The sequence below is a fragment of the Microplitis mediator genome, chromosome 6 (genome assembly GCF_029852145.1).
Source record: "Microplitis mediator isolate UGA2020A chromosome 6, iyMicMedi2.1, whole genome shotgun sequence".
Lineage (NCBI taxonomy): Eukaryota > Metazoa > Arthropoda > Insecta > Hymenoptera > Braconidae > Microplitis > Microplitis mediator.
Genome location: NC_079974.1, coordinates 8,626,142 through 8,648,094, shown reverse-complemented (window position 1 = coordinate 8,648,094; position 21,953 = coordinate 8,626,142). Strand labels below are relative to the sequence as shown.

The 21,953-nt window shown below is 32.6% G+C and overlaps 1 protein-coding gene across 1 annotated transcript; it reads right to left on the bottom strand.

The window, feature by feature from the left end:
• Positions 1–18,307: 18,307 nt before the first annotated feature.
• Positions 18,308–21,042, bottom strand: LOC130670481 (probable serine/threonine-protein kinase samkA). The gene is made up of 4 exons (XM_057473887.1): positions 20,407–21,042; positions 19,952–20,058; positions 19,483–19,765; positions 18,308–19,401 (listed from the first exon to the last, which is right to left on the bottom strand). Exons 1-4 carry the CDS (start codon positions 20,624–20,626, stop codon positions 18,308–18,310), a joined length of 1,704 nt encoding a protein of 567 aa, XP_057329870.1. The 5' UTR covers positions 20,627–21,042.
• Between the last annotated feature and the right edge of the window lie 911 nt (positions 21,043–21,953).

The following is a 21,953-nucleotide window of genomic DNA, read 5'->3' as shown; positions in this document are numbered from 1 at the left end:
AAATCTGGTCTCGGTAACGCCAATGTTGCTGCTTTTAATAAAGCTTCTTTAGTCTCTATAAAAGCTTTCTCTTCAACTTCTGTCCAGTTCCATGGGACTCGAATGCTGGTCAGTTTATTCAGAGGACCTTGGACTTGGGCGACATTTTTAAGGTGTTAATGATACCAATTCACTGACCCATTAAATCTGCGAAATTCCTTGCGGTTAGTAGGTAGTTTGTATTCGGCAATCGGTTCCAACCGAGCAGGGTCAGGTTTCGTACCCTCTTCATTGATTATAAAACCAAGAAAACGAACTTCCATACATCCAAAATGACTTTTCTCCTCATTCATTTCAATACCAGCATTTCTGAAGCCTTCAAATACAGCCTGAAGAAGAATTTTATGTTCTTTTAAAGTATCACTGGTGATTATCCAATCATCAAGATACGCAAAGATCTTTTTCTCAGCTTCTATTTGAACAGAACAAGTTTTGAATGAGCCTATGATTTTACGTCGTACTGTATCTGAAACTTCCTGGTAAGTACTTGGGGCGTTAGTTAAACCAAATGGCATACGGATCCATTCAAACAAACCACGACCATCGACACAAAATGCTGTATATTGACGACTATTTTATTCAACCAGAACATGATGAAACGCATCGCTGACATCCAGTACAGATAACACCTTGGCAGCCTGAAGACTTGATAGAATACGATGCATGATCGGTAACGGATAGGCAGACTTTTTCGTTTTCTTATTCAGTGGCCTGTAATCAATACACATTCTCCAAGTATTGTTTTTCTTGGGCACCATTACAGGTGAACTAGCCCAAGAACTTTTAGATGGTTGAATATAGCCCTTAGAGAGCGGCTCATCCACTCTTTCGTGCATAGCTTGCATTACTGGCGGACTTCGCCGATACGGTTTTGTGTGAACTGGTGTTTTATCAGTTAGCTCTATTTTATGTTGGACAAGATGAGTCAGACCCAAATCAGCTGATTTATTTTTTTCAAATTCTGTTGCTAAAAATTGTTCGAGATCTGTCCGTTCTCCATCCAATAAAACATTCAGGGACGTTGGATATGTTTGACAAGTACGAGAGTAGAAAAGATGAGTGATATTACTGGTATTTAACTTCCATGCACAATCTTTGGAGTTTACTCGGACATCAGCTGCTTGCCAAAAATCGAGACCAAGGATCACTGGAGTAGACAAGTCTGGTTATACACTTAGCCAAGTGATTATCTCGTGACCGTCTAATTTGATCCTGAATGGGGCTCCACCTCGTGTCTGTGTTGACTTGGAATTCGCTATTGTTACTCCATGAGTACTGGTAGGGTCAGGAGTAAGCTCCCGTAGTTGATAATTCTTAATCTGTTCGTAAGCAATTTCAGAAATATAACTACGCTCACTCCCACTATCCAGTAATGCGTCGATTTTATGCCTACCAATAAAAATATCAGCGAGCATTCGACTGACCTTTGAAGGAGCCTCGATACTAGTTACTGGTGACATGCAACTAGACTTGGCATCATTGCTCAGCATTGACAACAAAGGACTCTCCTGCGTATCTGGATTCGTTGTGATCTTAGTGTGAGGCGCGTAACCGATTTCTTCGCTCGTGTCCAAACAATACTCATCGACCTCAGAGTCATACAAAAAACAATCATTCTTTCCTTGACCTGATATGAATTTCCCAATACTGTTGGTGGACTTGATTTTGCTGTGTCGAATTTTATTTTTAAAATTACCCGTTGGAGTTTATATCTTTTTACCTTTTATTTTCGATGTTTTGGTGACATTTTTACTTCTAACTTTTGTTGTTTTAATTTTATGGAGACATGGCGGAGAATCAGAATTAGTTTCCCAGGAAGAATCTTCATCTTCCGCTTTACAAAGAATTTCTTTAACCGGAGACCGAAGTATTATCATCGGGTTTGGAGATAGACGCGACCGGAGAGTGTAGATAAATTTGTCCATTGGAGATGGTAAACTCATCATATGGCTCTTTATCGGAAACGTTTATGTCGTTGTGTGAGGTGATAACATTATTTTGAAGCTCACGTGATTTATTTTCATGAGTAGGAGCCCTGATAGAATTGTTCGAATCTACCAGGGCACTTACGCGTATTTGAAAATTCAGGCTTGGGGCGAATCGTCATTCCAGCTTTCGCGCGTAATCCATCAGTAGTGCGCGCGCAACAAAGTTCGGCAACATGTCCAATTTTTCCACAGCGACCGCGAACTGGAGCTTTTGAAGTAGAAGGAGTTGGTGGAACCGTAGTTTTTACTACAGGATTATTGTCCAATTTGTTATCCAACCTCTGAAGAATTGAATCTATAAGTCGTTCATAATTATTTATCAGAGTAGAAGACTCAGAAGTATTTGCTTGAGAATCTGATTTTACCGGAGACTTATGTTGATAATTATTTTTATAATTACTATTTTGATGATAATTATTATTTCTATTTTGAAACACTGAGGACTTTGAGGTTTTAATACTGTTGATTGTATCCATCTCTGAGGAAGCTTGAGCGATAGAATTCAATTTACTACGAGTTTTCAATCGATTCGTGGATTCTTTCTTTTCAAATATCACAGGCATACGCTGCGGATTCACGTCAACCATTGACTGCCAATCACTGACACGAGAAAACAGCTCTGCATATGTTGAAATCGTCTTGTCTGCGAATTTCTGTAAAAACCAAAAATTGAACCGCGAGATTATTATACGAATCTGCTTCGCTTGCGGTAACGGTTTCTCCAACTGTAGGAAAGCTCCTTGCATACGGTTAACAAAAGAAACCCCTGTTTCATCATCACCCTGATTAGCTGCATAAATTTCTTGTAATAGCGCCTCATCAGATTTCCGCGTCTGCCACATTTTGAAATGCGTTTTAAAAGTTTCCCAGTTGACAAATAAATTTCCATTTTGATAGTACCACTGAAGCACGTCGCCGTTAAGTGTATTTACTGCAACGGTATGGGGATTTTCGATGGGAATGTCATTGCTCGACATTCGTTGCTCGATAGTCTTGATGTGCTGTCTAGCACCGAGCGACGTAGAATTGTCACGAGGCGGAAACGAAATATTCCAAGATTTGACCAAACGACTCATATCGTACGAACGTAGTGAATTGAGGCCGCTTGCATTTGAGCTACCCGATGGGACAGTATAAGTATTATACATAGTAGATGGCTGTATGTATGATTGTGATGGTGTGGCATACATTGGCATAGTCGTGCCTGTATATGGCTGAGTGTACATTGGCGCTGCGTGAGTGTGTGCGGGGTGTGTATGAGGATACTGCGGCAATGGGTAAGTCGATGGTGGGACCATTGGGTGCGCGTACGGTTCCCGCGCAGATACGACAGGCATCACGGGCAGCAGTCGGTTAGGTTGAGCTGGCTGCACTTGTGCGTACGAATAGGGTAGGGGATGACCAGCCGTGAGGGTATTTCTTTGTGTTGTTACTGCAGAAAATAACTCTCGCGGCATCCATATGCTTAAGCTACCATCATTTACTGGATAAGATTGATTTCCCGGTGGATTCAACATTGGGGGTAAAGAACCCGATGGTCGAAAGATCGTACTCGACAATGGAAGTAATTGTCGACGCTCTGCTAGAAGCGCCTCATTTTCACGTTGAAGACGCGTTATGACATTTTGTAATACCGCGGCTGACGTCGCGTTCGGGTGCGCTCCGGGTAAAGGAATAACTCCACTAATATTATTTTTATGTGGAGGTGTTGCAACGTTACCGGAAGCACTGGTACCCGCGGCATTGTTATTATTATTGGCAGTACTGTTAAGCATATTACCAGAATTTTGTTCAAGGTCAAGTAGGTCCTCGGCATGACTAGTAACTGGCACATTAACGCTGGGTGACGAGTGAGGCGGGAATTGATAATTCACTGGTGTTCTTGGCAACATGATGACTAATTAATTATAACGATGATTCCGGGATTTTATTTTAATTTTAATCCTTAAGAAACTAATTTATTTGGAATCGACAGATTATTATAAGCAATGAACAAATAATTTCGGAAAGTAAAGTTTAATTTTAAATGAAAGTTATTTACTTTATTGTGATATATTATCGACTATAAAGAATTTAGTTTAGTGATGAATAATTTAAACTTAAAATTTTTGATTTTGTTTTTAACAAAGACTTAACCAAAACTCAAACAAAGTGATCTCTTATATACTGTACAACAGATTTGATTAATTATGACTAATGTTTATTCCGAAAGGTTTTATAGTACAAGAATTTACTTGTAAAATTTTATTGACGATTTTACTTTTAAAATAATATTAAGAATATTATACTAAGTTAGGTGAATATTTGGGTGTCAGGTAACGAAGTGCGTAGTGCATATACGCTCAAGGTCAGGAGTTCAAGACAAAGGATTATGACAATGACGATCCGGCACACAATATTATAATGACTTATTTATAAAGATTATTAATATTTTAAATAATAAATACTAAGCGGAAAATAAAATTTCATCAGATCATGAATGATGAATGAATAATGAAATGAAATAAATAATTGCCAGTATTTTGCCAATTAGGAAGTTAAGTCAAATTATTGAGAATTTTTAATTATTTATTTGCCTTAAGGAAGTTCACACAACTTTACCGTCTGTCTGATTGAAATTAATTTGCGAAGTCCCTGTTCGAGCGCCAGTTGAGAAAAATCGCTTTCTGTACTCGCGATTTTTACCAGCAGCCACCAGAATTCGCGGGTTGAACCCTGGCTTAGGCTGGCCTCTACAAAATTTATATTACTAGGACAACACAGTGAGGTTCTCGCAATGAGAAAAACCCGCACTCATTCGATCAGACAACAAATACAAATTAGATGAAACATCTTACGGCTATACATTCTCAAATCTACTCAATTATTAGTCGGGAAAGAATAGAGGTTGATCTAACGGTAGATGAGAGGTAGACAAAGTGGAAGATAGAAAGAGAAGCACAGAAAGAGAGATTGAAGGGGAATAGGGTCCCGCTGAGTCGCAGCTATACATACTTTTGGGTATTACACCCGTACGCACACATGCATACTCTCTTATAAATGTATTGTGAATAGGTGTACGCCCGTAAGGGCTTTTCAACATAAAATCTATACGCACAAAAAAATAATTTTTTGTCTACAACTATACTCAAGGGGAGTGCAGATACCTCTTTTTTTATGAGTAATATAAATTATTTAAAAAATTTTTTTAAATACAAGAAATCTTTCAATCAACAGAAATTCTGGAAATAGCCAAATATTTTCAACATCCAGAAGATACCTAGAGGAAGCTCAAGTATTACTTAAAAAAACGAAAAATCTATTCGCACTTACCCGTGCACGGCACCGTACGTAAGTGACCATAACTGACCGTCAATATTCTGTACACACTATACACTCTATATTAAAGTAGAGATAATATATACAGTAGACGAATTTATAAGGCGCGTATCACCATATTTTACATTTGATTTAAAATTATAATGAGCTACTAAAATTCACTTTTAATAATAATAATAATAATAATAAATGAGTGTGAACACAGAAGACATCAGACAAATTTAAAGTTATTAATAAATAGAGTAAAGAATTGATAAAATAAAATTTAAAACAGAGTGTGCATTTAAAAAATTTTAAAATTAATAACTGCATTTCTTATAAATATTATCTTTTTAATTATTTACTCTATTTATTTATAATTTTAAATTTGTCTGATGTCTGCTACGTTCACATTCATTAATAATAGTAACAATAATAATAAATAATAAATAATAATAATAATAATAACAATACTAATAATAATAATAATGATAATAATAAATAATATTAATTTGTCATTTATTAATTTATAACTCTCAAATTTAATTCTTAAATTAATTATTCATTTGATTATGGCTTATCATTAGCGTAAAGTAATTGTAACGATTTTATTATTATGGTTGTTGATTTTATTTTTAAACAAGTTTTGCAATTTTACATGTCACTTCAAGTGCGTCTAATTTAAAAGTTTTCGCCAGTTAAACAAAACATAAAGGGTTCTGTTAATATAAAAAATATTATTGATGTAAAACATATTATCAAGTGTTTATGCTATATAAAATATTAGAGCACTAACCAGATAAGTATGACATTTATTTTTATCATAACTAAATATCAAATATTGCTTATCAATATTAACAATACTTAAACCATAATAAAATTATTCGAAAATAACTATAATCTTATTTTAAATATTTCCTTATACTGTTTTAAAGAACAATTTTTTTTTATTTTTATAATCTGGACAAAACTAGAACTTTGTTCTTGATTTTAGCTTCGATTGTTACTTATTAAAAGTGGTATTAGAAGCAGTGATAATCACAAAGAACATATCGTTGCTAAGTAAAACAAATTATCAAGTGTTTAAATTTATCAAATCATGGAGTAATAAACAGATAAGTATAAATCTTATTTAGTAGTAATTAAATATTCAAAATCAAGTAACAACGTTAAATACTTCAAACATAGTAAAATTATTAAAAGAATAAAGATAATCTTATATTGAATATATCCTTATTGTTTTTTCAAGAACAATTTATTGTTTCTTACAATCAGGACAAAACCAGAACTTTGCTCTAGGTGTTGCTTTGATTGTTACACATTCAAAATGGTACCAGCAGCAGCAACAATCACAAAAAACAGATCTGTCCTCACAGATAACATTACATAAATTGCACATCCATACATTCAATTTTTTTTTCTGATCAACGTAATTTTTTATCTTAATAAAACATCCCCGAGCCACGTACGGTTTCAATAAATCAATGTCAACTATCATTTCAACAAAACTATCTTTGATAGTTTTTGTAGTAATACTAAGGTCATTCAATTTTACTTTATATTCATTTTTTAACGTGGCCTCTATCATTGAGTCAGTTGGGTGTAACCATTTTAACATAGTTTTAACTTTATCTACTTCTGTTTTTATAACAAACGCTGAAGGTTTGTTGGTATTAACAGGGTTAGTTTCTTTAGTTTGTCGAACACATTTCTTTATGGAAAGAAGATTCCCATCAGTAACAGCTTTGTCATCTGCTTTACTTGGCTTTTGAAGTATAATCATGTATTTAGCGCCTTCTGCTTCAGAAAGTTGCTTAGTATCAGTTGTAGTCAATGAATTAACGGTTGTATTCGCAGTATCGCTTGGTCGCTGCACTGTAATCTTTCGTCTAACTTCTTCTGCAGCAGAAAGTAATTGAGCGTTAGTAATAGTCAAAGAATTAACAACTTTTTCCACTGTATTGATTGATTGTGGCAGTGTAATCATACGTTTAACTTCTTCTGCTGCAGAAAGTAATTCAGTATCACTCGTATTCAGTGAATTAACAGCTGCATCCACTGTATTGCTTGATTGCTGCAAAATAATCATACGTTCAACTTCTTCTGCTGCAGAAAGTAATTCAATATCACTTGTATTCAGCGAATTAACAGCTGTTTCGACTGTATTGCTTGGATGCTGCAGTGTAATCATGCGTTCAAACTTTTCTGCTGCAAGGAGTAAGTCAGTATCACTTGTATTCAGCGAATTAACACCTGTTTCGACTGTATTACTTGGATGCTGCAGTGTAATCATGCGTTCAAACTTTTCTGCTGCAGGGAGTAAGTCAGTATCACTTGTATTCTCAGAAGAGGTTTTGGCGCCCTCTAGGGGGTGTCAGAACAAGCAAGTACCACCCTCTTCGCGGGTTCTGAGACTATTACTCCAACCGTTAGCGGTGCCCACTTGTTTTGCACCTTGTAACATGTGGCAACTCCGTGGTTGCAGGAAGCCAATAGGTACCACTGCGCGGGTGAGACCTACCCTTTTGACTGTCTTAAACTTCTAAGGTATACAAGCCCGTACAGAATACTATCACAAGCTATAGTTAGCAAATGATAATCACTTGGGGATGACGGTAGAGGGCAATCTTTATTAGTGGCCATCCTACGATCCAAGTGGGATAATGTGGAAGAAACCCTTTTAGGGTAATGAGTTATGCTGCAACTCACCACTTATCTGCAGCCTGTAGACCAATACATGGAATTGGTACCATGGGGGCCCCGTTCCAAGCCCCATTTCGGTCAGAGTCTCTTTATTTCCTGGGATGGAAGGAATGGGGGGCCGAGTGAGGTAGGACTCGTGGTGGCTGTGGTTAGATACCACACGCAGTGGGGATTTTTGATTATACCCCCGGTAAATGTCCACTCTTGGTTTCGACTGGGAGTGTCGTCTGGGTAGAAGAGATGGGATTACGCAACGCGAGTATGCCCAAAAGGGCGAGGCCTCGGCTTCCGGTTGGCGGAAGCGGACTTAGGTCCACGTTACATTAATTAATTAATTATCACTTGTATTCAGTGAATTAACAGCTGCATCCACTGTATTGCTTGATTGCTGCAAAATAATCATACGTTCAACTTCTTCTGCTGCAGAAAGTAATTCAATATCACTTGTATTCAGCGAATTAACAGCTGTTTCGACTGCATTACTTGGATGCTGCAGTGTAATCATGCGTTCAAACTTTTCTGCTGCAGGGAGTAAGTCAGTATCACTTGTATTCAGTGAATTAACAGCTGCATCCACTGTAATGCTTGATTGCTGCAGAATAATCATACGTTCAACTTCTTCTGCTGCAGAAAGTAATTCAATATCACTTGTATTCAGCGAATTAACAGCTGTTTCGACTGCATTACTTGGATGCTGCAGTGTAATCATGCGTTCAAACTTTTCTGCTGCAGGGAGTAAGTCAGTATCACTTGTATTCAGCGAATTAACACCTGTTTCGACTGTATTACTTGGATGCTGACCTTGCATAAAAATACTTTGTTGATGATTGAAATTCTATTAATTTAATTGAAAATTCTGTCAAGTTGAGAAAAGTCGCCCCTTTTGTAAAGCCGGCCATTCTTAAACGCGCATCTATGAGCGTCGTTATTGTATAAAATGATTAATCAATGTAAATAAATAGTCAAAATTAAAGCTTGTGAACGTATATATACTTACAAATAACGAAAAATTAATATGAATATTTATTCAAAGGTATTACTTGGATTATGACGATAATTCTATTTGTTGGCACGCCAATTACGTAATAGCTTTGATTTAAAAAAGGGGGGAATCGGTTACTTTCTTCCTTTTTTTTTCATATATCATCAATCTCCTTACTAATTTATATATATATATATATATATATATATATAAACCTCGTTACAATATATATATATATATATATATATATATATATAAACCTCGTTACAATATATATATATTTATATATATATATAAACCTCGTTACAATATATATATATATATATATATATATATATATATATATATATATATATTGTAACGAGGTTTATGAATACCTCCTTATCGTGCCATGATAATAGGCAGTTACCATGAGTAATTACCATGTGTTACCTGATTTACCATTAGATTACCTTCAATTATTATTATTATTTAATAATCCCTCTCCATTTATATTTCAAATGGAAGGGATGCGCATCACGTCGACGCGTCAGCATCGACGTGAATCTATAAGAAGGCCTGCGCGCCGCTAATTACTCAGCTTTTCTTCAACTTTACTATCACTATGTCTATATAATAAATACAGTTTATCTTTTTAACTCTTTTCTTTTAACTCTTACCTGTCTACGCCTGAGTATTCAGTAGTATTTAAGTATACTTTTTAATTAATTGAATAATCATTAACTTCAATGATTATTCTCTCGTAGAACTACCTACACTTCCTAGCCTACATACCTTCCTGTAGAAGACGGTAACCCCGTAGAGGTGCATACCTGCTGTATCCTCACCCTAGCCTATAGTACCTGCCTATAGAAGACGGTAACCCCGTAGGATGTATACCTGCTGCATCCTTTTCCTACAATACCTGCTTGTAGAAGCGTGTACCTGCCACGACCTTTTCCCACAATACCTGCTTGTGGAAGCGCGTACCTGCCGCGACATTTTCCTACAATACCTGCTTGTAGAGGTGCATACCTGCTGCACTCCTTTCCTACGATACCTGCTCGTAGAAGCGTGTACCTGCCACGATATCATCCTACGATACCTGCTCGTAGAAGCGTGTACCTGCCACGACCTCATCCCACAATACCTGCTTGTGGAAGCGCGTACCTGCCGCGATTTACCCTGTAATACCTGCTTACAGAAGCGCGTACCTGCCGCGATAATCATCTACAATACCTGCTTGTAGCCATACCAGACAATTGTGATACAGAGCTCACAATTGTCTTAATTATCTATTGCTCTCAATCATCAATACCAGTGAATCAACACCTCACAGGTAAGTATAATAATACTATTATTATACCTTTGTAATTATTGTGCTTCTCACTAGTTTGGCTTATTTTGCAAACACCTGTAGTCTACTATCTCTTTCTGGTATATTAATACCCTATAACAAGCCCCACGACTCCCGATCCTTTATATGCCTTTGCATATATAAATTTACAGCCAACCGGTCGTTTGGTCCTTACGAACCGGGTAACACCAGGATCAGTTACCGAATTATTAGCTCATTAGCTAAAAGGGACATGGGCCCATTTAATTTAAATGGGTAACGGACGGTCGATTCATCCCTACTAGAGGGGTGGACCTCAACTTCGTTTCAATATATATATATATATATATATATATATATATATATATATATATATATATATATATATATATATATATATATTTTTTAAATAACTAAACGTAAATTGTGATTTGACTAGTGTAGTCATGTAAAGTTTGGAATCAGTTATATATATCACAGCCGTTAAAGCTGAATTCTATAGATCTACTTTAGCAACACTCCAATTCTTCTGATTGGATACTTACATCAGCGCGAAGTTACTAAAGATTCAACTTTTTTAACCTCAATATACAAGGTAAATAACAAGTAATTTGTATAATTTATTCTTTATTTTTAATTTTAAGTTTAAATAATTTCATAATTATATAATAGTAATAATCAGCAATTAACAGTACAAATGTGTCCGTAATTATATGCTATTTATCGTTATTTAGACTTGTTTATAGGGTTATAATACTGAAGTTAGCCAACGCCTAATAATTTTTGGATTTTTTTTTAAACAATAAATTATAAAAGAAAAACAAATTATTTGAAAAATTGCACCTATAGATTTTTAAATTTTTTACATGTGCATATTTTTAGTTTTTGTTTTTTTGTAATTGATTTGTTGCACTAAAAATTCTAAAATTAGTGTCTGCTAACTTCAGGGTCATTATAGGGTTATTTGTCTCTACGTATTTATTTATTTACTTATTTATTTATCACAAACAGTCATATCACACATTAATAATCTTTTTCAATTATATTCAAGTCCCTGAGCTTAACTTTTTCTTGTGTAAATAAAAAAGTTTGAAAATGAATGTATTATTTTTTTACAGATTAGAAGTGATGGATGTTTATAACGCTTTAATTGGAAGGAAGTTTTTATCTTTTGCTGAAGTTAAAAATTTCATGACGAATTACCAAAAAGAAAAAAAACAAGTATTTACGATAGATAAGTCTAATAAACTACATCCTGAAAAATTTAAACATAAATGCAACTTGGATTTGGAATATTATAACTTAATATACAGATGTAAATTCGGCATGCAAAGTCATCAACCCGCAAGTCAAAAACAACTATTCTCACGGTTAGTATCTAATTGGTCCATTTGAAATAATATTTCTCTCAAAATTATACAGTAAAAATTATTTATCAAATCATTAAATTATATCAGTTTAATTTAGTATACTATTTACCATTTGGAATTTTCCACTTAAATATTAATAATAATAAAAGAAAATTAAATTTCTACTGAGGGAATTCTCAGTCAGTGCCCCCCCCCCCACTTTTTAAAAATATTGAATGACCATGAACTGTCATAATAGTATTAAAATTTAATTAATTAATTTTTAAAAAATTTCAGCACTAACTGAAAAAAGAATAACGCAGTTACAATTTTGCCGAGATATAGATTTTTAAAAAAATTACTCATAGTTCTTATCAATTAGAAATTAAACGAAATTTGGTAAATAAATTTTAGCCTAAATCATTTGACATTCGAACTTATAATGTTGACATGAAGATATTACTGAAATTTATTTAATAAATTTCATTTAACTCTTAATTGATATCATCTTTTAATAATTTCCTTAAAAACCAATATCTCGTCGAAATTGTAACTGCGTAGCCCTTTTTTTAAATTAATGCTTTAATTTTTTTGATTAATTATCAAAATTTTAATACAGTCATTACAATTTAAAGTCATTGAATGTTTTAAAAAAGTGGGGGGAGCATTGTCTGAATATGGCCTTAATTTCAGAAATTAGATCGTTAACGCCAATTTTTTAAATTTTGTTTTATTTTTTCGTCTATAAACTTCTTTTTAAATTGTTAAATTTGATAAAAAATCCAGTTATAAAATTTCTAAATTGACTTCTCATTGATTACAGATCATTTAAAATGGGTTGTTCAGCCATGATAAAATTTTATATTTCAATTGACCGACAGAAATTAGTTATTACTGAAGCCAATTTAGATCATCAATATCATGAAGGTTCAAAGGTAAACAAAGAAAATTCTTAATTATTTGTTACTTGAATTTTTATAATATTAAATTTACTTATTTCTAATTAACAGGATTTTTTCTCTTATCTTCCCGAGAATAGACGACTCTCTCCAGGAACTGCGAAAAATGTTGTCGATATAATGAAATTAAAGCCAAATAAAAAACATTTGCAAAACAAAATTATTCAAGATAAGAACAGGTTACCTACGATAAAAGATTTGCATAATCTGAATGCTAAATTTAATCGTATTAATGACTGCAATGATTTAAAAACGGGAAAAGATCTGTTAGAAAGTAAAGGTATTTTTAATATTTATGTAATAGATTTATAAATTCTTTAGCAATACTGATTGACGGTTTTTGTAACTCAAATATTTTTTTGCAAATCGTTTTGATTCAAATTGTTTCTATCGATGTGGACAATTAATTACCGTGCTTAGTTTACTATAGACTAAATGCTTATAAAAGTAATGTGTTTATTTGAGAGTCCTGAATCGAATACTGAACAATTTTAATATTTTTGCGTTGATTGTTTGATCATTATAATTTGTAAATATTTCAAAGCGATTTTTGTAGATTTAGTATTTTCATCAAATTTTTAGATTATAAATCCTTATGTGTTTTATGAAAGATAATATAGAAGCGACAGAATTAAAGCCTTTTTGATTCATGTTTTTTTTAAACACTGACAGACTTATTGAGTAATTAATCGTTTTAGTTGTAACTCTACAATATCATCTTTCATCAATCACAGATTAATAATAAAAGTAATTAAATAAAAATCATAAATTAGAAAAAGCTTATAATAAAAAATAATGTTTCGATTAATTAATACATTACGAATTTTTTACAAATTTTGAATAAACAATTCTGATATGATTAGATTAGTAATTTTTTAAAGAATTAAAATTACGATTTGCTACTTGGATTTGCTTATTATAATTCTTCGATTTTATTTTCAACAATAATTATATACAAATTAATAAAATATTGTAACAATTGTAATAAAAAGTACAAATATACACTCAAAAGTGATATCATTGTATATTATTAATTTTAAACGAATGGACGCACTCAATTTTTGTTACATTTATTAAAATTAAAAAAAATACAGAAAAAAAAAATTTATAAAACTTCGTATTTGGCATTGAAATTTACTATGAATTTGATATTACACAGCAATCTTAGATTTAATCGTTGTATTTTTTTGTTTGTATTTCAATGTATGAGTATAAAGTATTTAGAGTATCTAGAAATATGAAAATAAAAACATTATTTCCATTGAATTAGTGATTCCTTCAATCACTCAGGATGAATAAATAGTCCGTTGCTTTTTCATATTTTTAAACTTTTCTTGTAAATTTCTTATGTACATTAATTTAAAACAAGATATAATATTTAATTGTTATTGCTCTATGAAATTACTGATTGTAATATTTTGTTACTCGTGTGACCTTATATCTGTAGTGTTATTTATCGTGCTCTCTTACAGTTGCATTAATTTTGTAATTTTGTTTTCACTGTTGTATGAACTTAAAAGATAATTTGTTGTGATACAATCAAAAAAATATTATAATAGGCAAATCTATATAATTTTAAATTATAAGTGAATGCCTGCAATAATGATATAACTAAAGTAATTTATTAACCGTATACTGTATTAGCTCATTAAAGTATTTAAAATTAATTAATTCAACACTTTAGGTACTGATGTTCACGTTTTAAGTTCTGGTGTGTAACAGGGAAAATTTGAATTTTCCGCGTTCAGATTCCCATAATTATCTATTATGCGCGCCGTCGATAAAAACCATAACTACTCCAGGGTTATCCGGGGTAGAGCGCGACTTGTCACCAGGAGTGGTAATTGTAGGGGCTTGTCCGTCAATCCCCCTCTCTAGTTGTAAGTAGGAGTTTCCAGATTTCCGGAAGGTGCCGAATTTAATCGAGTGGGTGCACAGTGATAAGTGTCGGTGAGAAAATCGAGACCAGAAGACAACCGGACAGACCTCCGAAGGATTGAGACGCTGCACTAACTCAGGTGAAGGAGAGTACGAGTAAAATTGAAATTTTGAGAGACGAGAGTCAAGGAGAGTCAAGACCAAGACAAAGGAACCTAACGAGACGAGACAAAGAAACCCAACAAGACGAAACGGAGACAAGCCAGAGAAAACTACGCATCAGAAATTAACATCAGGTATTAATTAAATTAATTGTTCTAGGCCCAAGCCAGAATATTAATTTAATTCTATAAAAATACTTAGTCGTTCGTCGGGTAATCCGCGTCTAGGCCCGTAATAGATTAATTAGTGTAAATTTTGTTAAAATTAATTTAAGCCAGACGTTGTCTAACTGGATCCAGGCCCTTCAGCCGAATCCAGGGCGTCGTCCATAATTCCAGGCCATTGCCGGAATTATTGTGTCGTAGAAAATTCTAGGCCTATTGTGTGAAAACACAAGCCAGAAATTTCGTGGTCGAGTCCGCGTTAATTATAAGTGTTTAATTAAAATAAGTAAATAAAATTAAATAAATTAATTAAACAAGATTTATCGAAATAAATAATTTCATAAATAAGATAAAATAAACAGACGCGAAAAGTCTGAAATTAAATTAATTAATTAATAATTAAAATTATTAAGTAAAATTAGTTAGTAATTTTCCGCAATAAAATTAATAACAATGCAAGAGAAATAAAAGTCGGAAATCCAAAGTAGTCAGTAACGCATACTTTGAAGTATCGGGTAAACGCGGTATCGAGATCTCTGATGTAAATTTATTGTGGATACAGATAATTGTTGGTTGAAGGGAAGTAAAAGTGAATTTGATAAAATAAATTAATTAATAAATTTTCTTATTCTCAAATTAATTAATTTATTAATACTGTAAAAGCGTGGCGGGAAAATGGCCGGACGCCATTTTAATATTATTTTAAATCAGTGTGTGTGGAAATAAGTCCAGGGGACTAGTGTGAGTGTGCGCGTGTATAGATCCAGGGGATCAATTTTAAATAATTATTATTGTTAATTAAGGTTCGTCAGGTACGACGATTTTAAGTTGTTTTAAATAAATGCCAAAGGTAGTTGGCCAGTAGTAGTAATAAAGTCGTGTGCGTGTGTGTGTGATGCCAAAGGTAGTTGGCTTAGTTAAGGTCTAGGAAATCGTCAAAGGTAGTTGACGAGAATAAGGTTTATAAGGTCGTCAAAGGTAATTGACAAATTGTTATAAGGTTTATAAAGGTTAAAAAGGTTTATAAGGTTAAAAGGTTTATTAAATAAATAAAAGGTTAAAAGGTCAAATAAAAGTGTATTAAAATTATTATAAATTATCCTTCCTCTCCTCTCTCTTACAATTAATTAATTTACAACGACCCTGATGATCGAAGATCCGGCTCTGGGAGGCCGTTATTACTTCCAGTGGCGCCCTTTGAAAGGACGACCAGAGTAGCAGCATAGCCCTGTTATAGGTGAAAATTTTTATGGATTATACTTCTCTACATCGGACATAAGAAACTCAATGAAAGCTTGGCCCGAAATAGTTTTTATGGATGGTACTTACAATCTGTTAGATACTAATTTAACGACTATGATCATGATGGTAGAAGTACGGAAGCCTGGTTGGCTCACCACAGACTTGTAAGAAAAAGGCGCCACACGGGTCTATTTTTTACATGTGTACTGTCCAACTTGTGCACAAGTGTAATATTAACCAGCAAAAAAGTCACTAGTTCATTTTTAACTTGTGCACTGGTGTATCTGAAATAGTGACAAAATGGCGTCACCTCATAACCTGAAAATTTAATTGCGGTAACAATTATTGTCAGAGTCAGCTAGAGTGTCGCTTGATAAAAAATCCTATTTGTTAAATAATTATCTAAAATAATAATTGTGTTCATCTTAATAAAAATAATCGTTTTTATTACAATCTTAAGTACAAACAATGTGAACTTTTTCAAATAACGGTAACTGGTAACAGTATTTCATGTAAAATAAATATCAATAGTATTAAAGGTATTTAAAGTTTATTTGTAACAAAAAATCAAACAATAACAGTGTTTACTTATTAAAAATTAAGAGGTTGTGACAATTAAGTGAATAGTATGCGATCTTAGTGCTCATGATTATTAAAGTGACAGTTATATTGAGTATATAATCATGGTCGAAAATTACATAAAAAAATATTTTTTGGAAGATTATAGAATTTCAGATATACGCGAATTATTAACAAAAAAACATGAGATATCAATATCAATTAGCACTATTAAAAGAATATTATCAACATTAGGATTAAAAAGAAAATATTTGCCCGAATCAAGTATGAAAGATATAATTGCAGCTGCAGTCGAAGAGGTTCATTCATGTGGTTATAACCTAGGTTACCGAAGCCTATGGAAAAAATTAAAATATCAATATAAACTACAAGTAAAACGAGATACAGTATACAAAATATTGAAGATACTTGATCCAGAAGGCGTAGCAAATCGTTTTGGGAATAAACTTCGAAGATGGCAATACCTTAGTCCAGGACCAAATTTCATGTGGCATTTAGATGGATACGATAAATTAAAACAATTCGGTTTCGCAATTCATGGCTGTATAGATGGTTTTTCTCGGAAAGTGTTGTGGCTGGAGGTAGGAACGACAAATAATGATCCAGCCGTTACAGCTTATTATTACTCACAAACTGTTAAACGTCTGAAATTTTTACCAACAATTATCCGATGTGATAAAGGCTCCGAAAACGTGCTTATTGGAGAGTTACAAACAAGTTTGCGAAAAGTACATACTGATAAGCTTTCTGGAGAAAGAAGTTTCATCCAAGGTAAAAGTGTTAAAAACCAACGTATAGAATCATACTGGGGGCGAATGCGTCAGCATACAGTTGATTTCTACATACAGTTCTTTAAGTGTATGCAAGAGCAAGGTTTATTTGATGGGAGTAGTTTACACGTAAAGTGTTTGCAGCTTTGTTTTGGTTTGCTGTTAAAGTATGATTTGGAAAACAATAAAAAGCTGTGGAACCAACACCGCATAAGACGACAAGCAGCCCGAAATCATCTTGGTGGACAGCCGAATGTACTATTTCAATTACCTCACCAATATCACTGCAAGGATTACAGAAAAATGGTTAATGTAAATACAGTTGATCAGCTTATCGATAAATTCACTAAGAAACCCCAAGTATTTGATCCATTAATGAAGGAATTAGCTGAGCTTTTACTATCTGATTTTGCAATCCCTACAAACCCAGAAGAAGCCTTGAACTTGTACAAAAAAATATTAAATGAATATATTGCTTATAAAAGACAAAATTAAAATACTTACTCCAAAACTTGTATTGTATACGTATGAATATTTTGTATATCAATGTTATTTTGCTTAAAATTAATCATTTACATGTCAAATGCTAGACTTTTCAAATTTTTTTGTAAATATAAAGAGGAATTTAATAATAAAATATATTTAAAAATTATGAAAAAAACGCTAATGAAATGTTGATTTATTATTGCAGGTGATACATCAAATAATTAACCCTAAATGACATGGTAAGTATATATTTTCGATTAAAGACTATTAAAATATGAAAAATTAACTTTTAGTGAAACAGTTATAACTTTTGTTAACCTAAAGTAAATTTACCTTAAATAACATTATAAATATGTTTTAATCTCGTTATTTTTTATATAAACATTCAAAAACCTCAATTAATCTCAATGCAGTTGGCCTCAGTGGGTTCGTGATTAAAACACTCGCTAAGTATATTTTTAATACTTATAGGAATAAGCTCTAAATCTGGCTTCTTTTTATCCAGCACTACTTGACGCAGATTGGGTATTGTTAAAACAGGTTTCACAGTCCACACATTATCTTCAGTAAAAAGTTCAATGATACAACAGGCCATTGCCCAAATATCTGAGTAAGTTGTTGCTGGTAACTGATCTATTAAAATTTCTGGAGCCATATACATTGGAGTGCCTCTGAAATTATGACCAACGGTAGTGTTTAGTGCAGATGTGGATGACGTATCACAAATCTTACTAAGTCCTAGATCACATAGCTTTATTACTAAGTGATTGTTGACTAAAATATTATCACATTTAATATCTTTATGAATTATATTAGGGGTTAATCCATGAAGATAAGATACTGCTTTGCTTATTTGCAAGCAAATATAATAGTTTTCGTTTTTTTTTTGTGGATACTCTAACTCTACAGGGCGATTATTAATGAAATATCTTAAGCTAGTACTTCCAAAATACTCCATGACGATGTAAACATAATCATCCGTGTGACATACAGCCATTAGTGCAACAATATTTGGATGTCTAACAATGTCCATAGCTTGCATTTCACGAATCAAATATTTTTGGTTATTTAGTACTCGAATTTTTTTGACGGCAACATCAGATCCATTTTTAATCCACTTAGATAATATGACGCAGCCAAAAGTACCTCGCCCGAGAATTTTTTCTGTGAATTCAAGTTCATTTTCTTCAATGATCGGTACAGACAAAGACACAGGTTCAATAACGTCATTGGTAGGCGCTGATGATTGAACACGCTGAACTGAGTTTCCACGTTTAACAACTGAACCGATAATTGCAACATCTTCTGATTTATGAACACGTGAAGAAGTACCAAGTATTATAGATGGACCACTTCTTCTGTGGGATAACGAGATGACATTTTTAGATGCTGATTGAGTTAACTTTAGTGAGGATGAATGTTGATTCAAGTTCGATTTTTGAGGAATCAATCCTCCATCAACTTTGTTCATGTTGACATCCCTAGAAACTTTTCGTACCGTAGTTAGTAAACACAAACGTAACTGCGAATTTCTCATTTTTATTTTTGAAGAAAAATCCCAAAAAGAACATTTTTTTCCTTTGGCATCTGTAAATTGATCTTCAATTTCTTCTTCGTTAGTTGCTAATCTGATCGTTGAATTATCAAGAGTATCAGCATTGTAATTGTTCCTCATAGCAGCAAGTGCTAATTTACGAATATCTTCATAGAAATATTCTTTATTTTGATCAAGCTCGATTTTCTTGATGCCCCCTACTGGATCTCGCATTTGCTTGTAGAACCGTTCGCTTGCTTCAGTTTTATGTTTCCAAGCAATGTACAGAAATTTCCTACTAATTTTTTCGTTTTGAACCTGTAAGTGAAATATAGTTTATTTATAAGTGTCATGAAAACGAATTTTTGATACAGTAAAATCTGATTATTAATAACATTCATCGCATGATAACATATATTTATGTATATATTTATATATATATATATATATATATCACTGTTCTTTATAATCAATTTTATGTCACCGTTCAATTTCTTTACGCACTGAATTGTTATGCAGATCCTGAGGTGCGAAATTTTCGTCGGGTTTGCCTTCAATTATATCCATTATTTCTTGGATTCTTCTCTTTTTAGTACCGTTTTGATTGTTTTCTAAAAATAAAAAATAATAAACCATTTATAAGAATCGTTACATTAACGTAGTTATTAAATTTCACAAGTTTTAACTTTCTGTTATAACTAAAATGATATTTTAAAAAGCTTAGGACCAGTTTTCAATCGGTGATTAAATTTTATTTTAATGTTATTATGTACAAATAATACATGTAGATAGATATATTGACAATTATAATTATAAATTAAACACTGATTGAAAAACTGGCCTTCGAACTTTGATATAAAATTTAACGAAGATTTAAATGGTTAGAAACTTAATTTACTGTATTTTTGTTATTTTAGTAGTTTATATTTCATATAGTTATTAATTATAAATAAACTGACCTTTCAAGGAATTAGCATAATAAATTTCATACTCGCTGATACCCTGGACTAACTCAAATTCTTCGTTGCACAGTTCAACACCACATTTATCGGATTTGTCATAATACGTTAGGCTGCTTGCACCAGGAAAATAAGATTTTATAGTTTGCAATGATATTTTGTTTCTTTTTACAGGCAGCTTTACAGAAAATTTCTCGTCTGACACTTTAATAAAGTTCATATTTTTATTGTTTATAAAATATACTAAAAAGAAATATTTTATCCTATTTAAATCAGTATTATTATTTAAGAAAATTCACATTGTTTGTACTTAAGATTGTAATAAAAGCGATTATTTTTATTAAGATGAACACAATTATTATTTTAGATAATTATTTAACAAATAGGATTTTTTATCAAGCGACACTCTAGCTGACTCTGACAATGATTGTTACCGCAATTAAATTTTCAGGTTATGAGGTGACGCCATTTTGTCACTATTTCAGATACACCAGTGCACAAGTGCACAAGTTAAAAATGAACTAGTGACTTTTTTGCTGGTTAATATTACACTTGTGCACAAGTTGGGCAGTACACATGTAAAAAATAGACCCGTGTGGCGCCTTTTTCTTACAAGTCTGTGGTGAGCCAACCAGGCTTCCGTATAGAAGACTCAAATGGAGTCAGTGAGATTGTTTGTATTGGTTTGTTGGCTAATGAAAAATACCATACCATAAAATGGTTTTTAGGAACATTTAAGCAAGAGAATACCGAAGCTTGTGCTCGTATGAAATGTATGATGACGGATAAAGATTTGTTAGAAAGAAAAGTTATCAAAGAAGTATTTCCTTTTATTTCAACTTATATTTGCCTTTTTTCATACGTTAAAAACGTTTTCTAAACAGATTAAAACTGCAGATATGAAAATTACAGCCAAAGAAAGAGATGAATGCTTGAAGATATTACAAAAAATGGCTTACAGCTCATCAGAAGATGAATATAATAAAATTTATCATGAATTTTGTAAAACAGCACCTTCATCTGTCATAAAATATTTTAATTTAAATTGGCACATTATTCATGATGAGTGGACACTGTTTAATATGACTAACGGGAATCTCAACAATCTTACAAATAACCGATTAGAAAACTTGAATGGTAAATTTAAACAAGTTATCGGAAGAAAAAACACACTTGTTGACTTTATCGAGTCTTTTTTTATATGGGATCAGAGTCATAATATAGAAAGTGCTAGTAAAGCTATGAAAATTTTTTTAAAAAACCATCTGCTCCAAATTACAATGAAACCGAAAAATTATACATGAAATTTCTAACAGAAACGGCTTTTCAATATGTTCAAGCTGAACTTAGAACTGTAGATTTTATTACTATCAACGAAAGCAAACATGAAACACGAGAATGTACAATTCAATATAAATCTTTAATCATGAATGTTACCATCACTACTTGTGATTGTGCTTTTTATAAATCAACTAATTTACCTAGCCGTCACTTATTTGCTACGAGAAAGCATTTTGATTTACCTTTATATTCAGAAGAACTTTGTC

Bases quoted from the DNA above. Each gene is read 5' to 3' on its own strand.
- LOC130670481 (XM_057473887.1), bottom strand. From the start codon at position 20,626: ATGAACTTTATTAAAGTGTCAGACGAGAAATTTTCTGTAAAGCTGCCT. The intron at 20,059-20,406 runs GTCAGTTTATTT...TTTTATTTTTAG, and splicing joins TTATGCTAATTCCTTGAAAG to AAAACAATCAAAACGGTACT. The intron at 19,402-19,482 runs GTTCTTTTTGGG...CGGTACGAAAAG, and splicing joins AGATGCCAAAGGAAAAAAAT to TTTCTAGGGATGTCAACATG.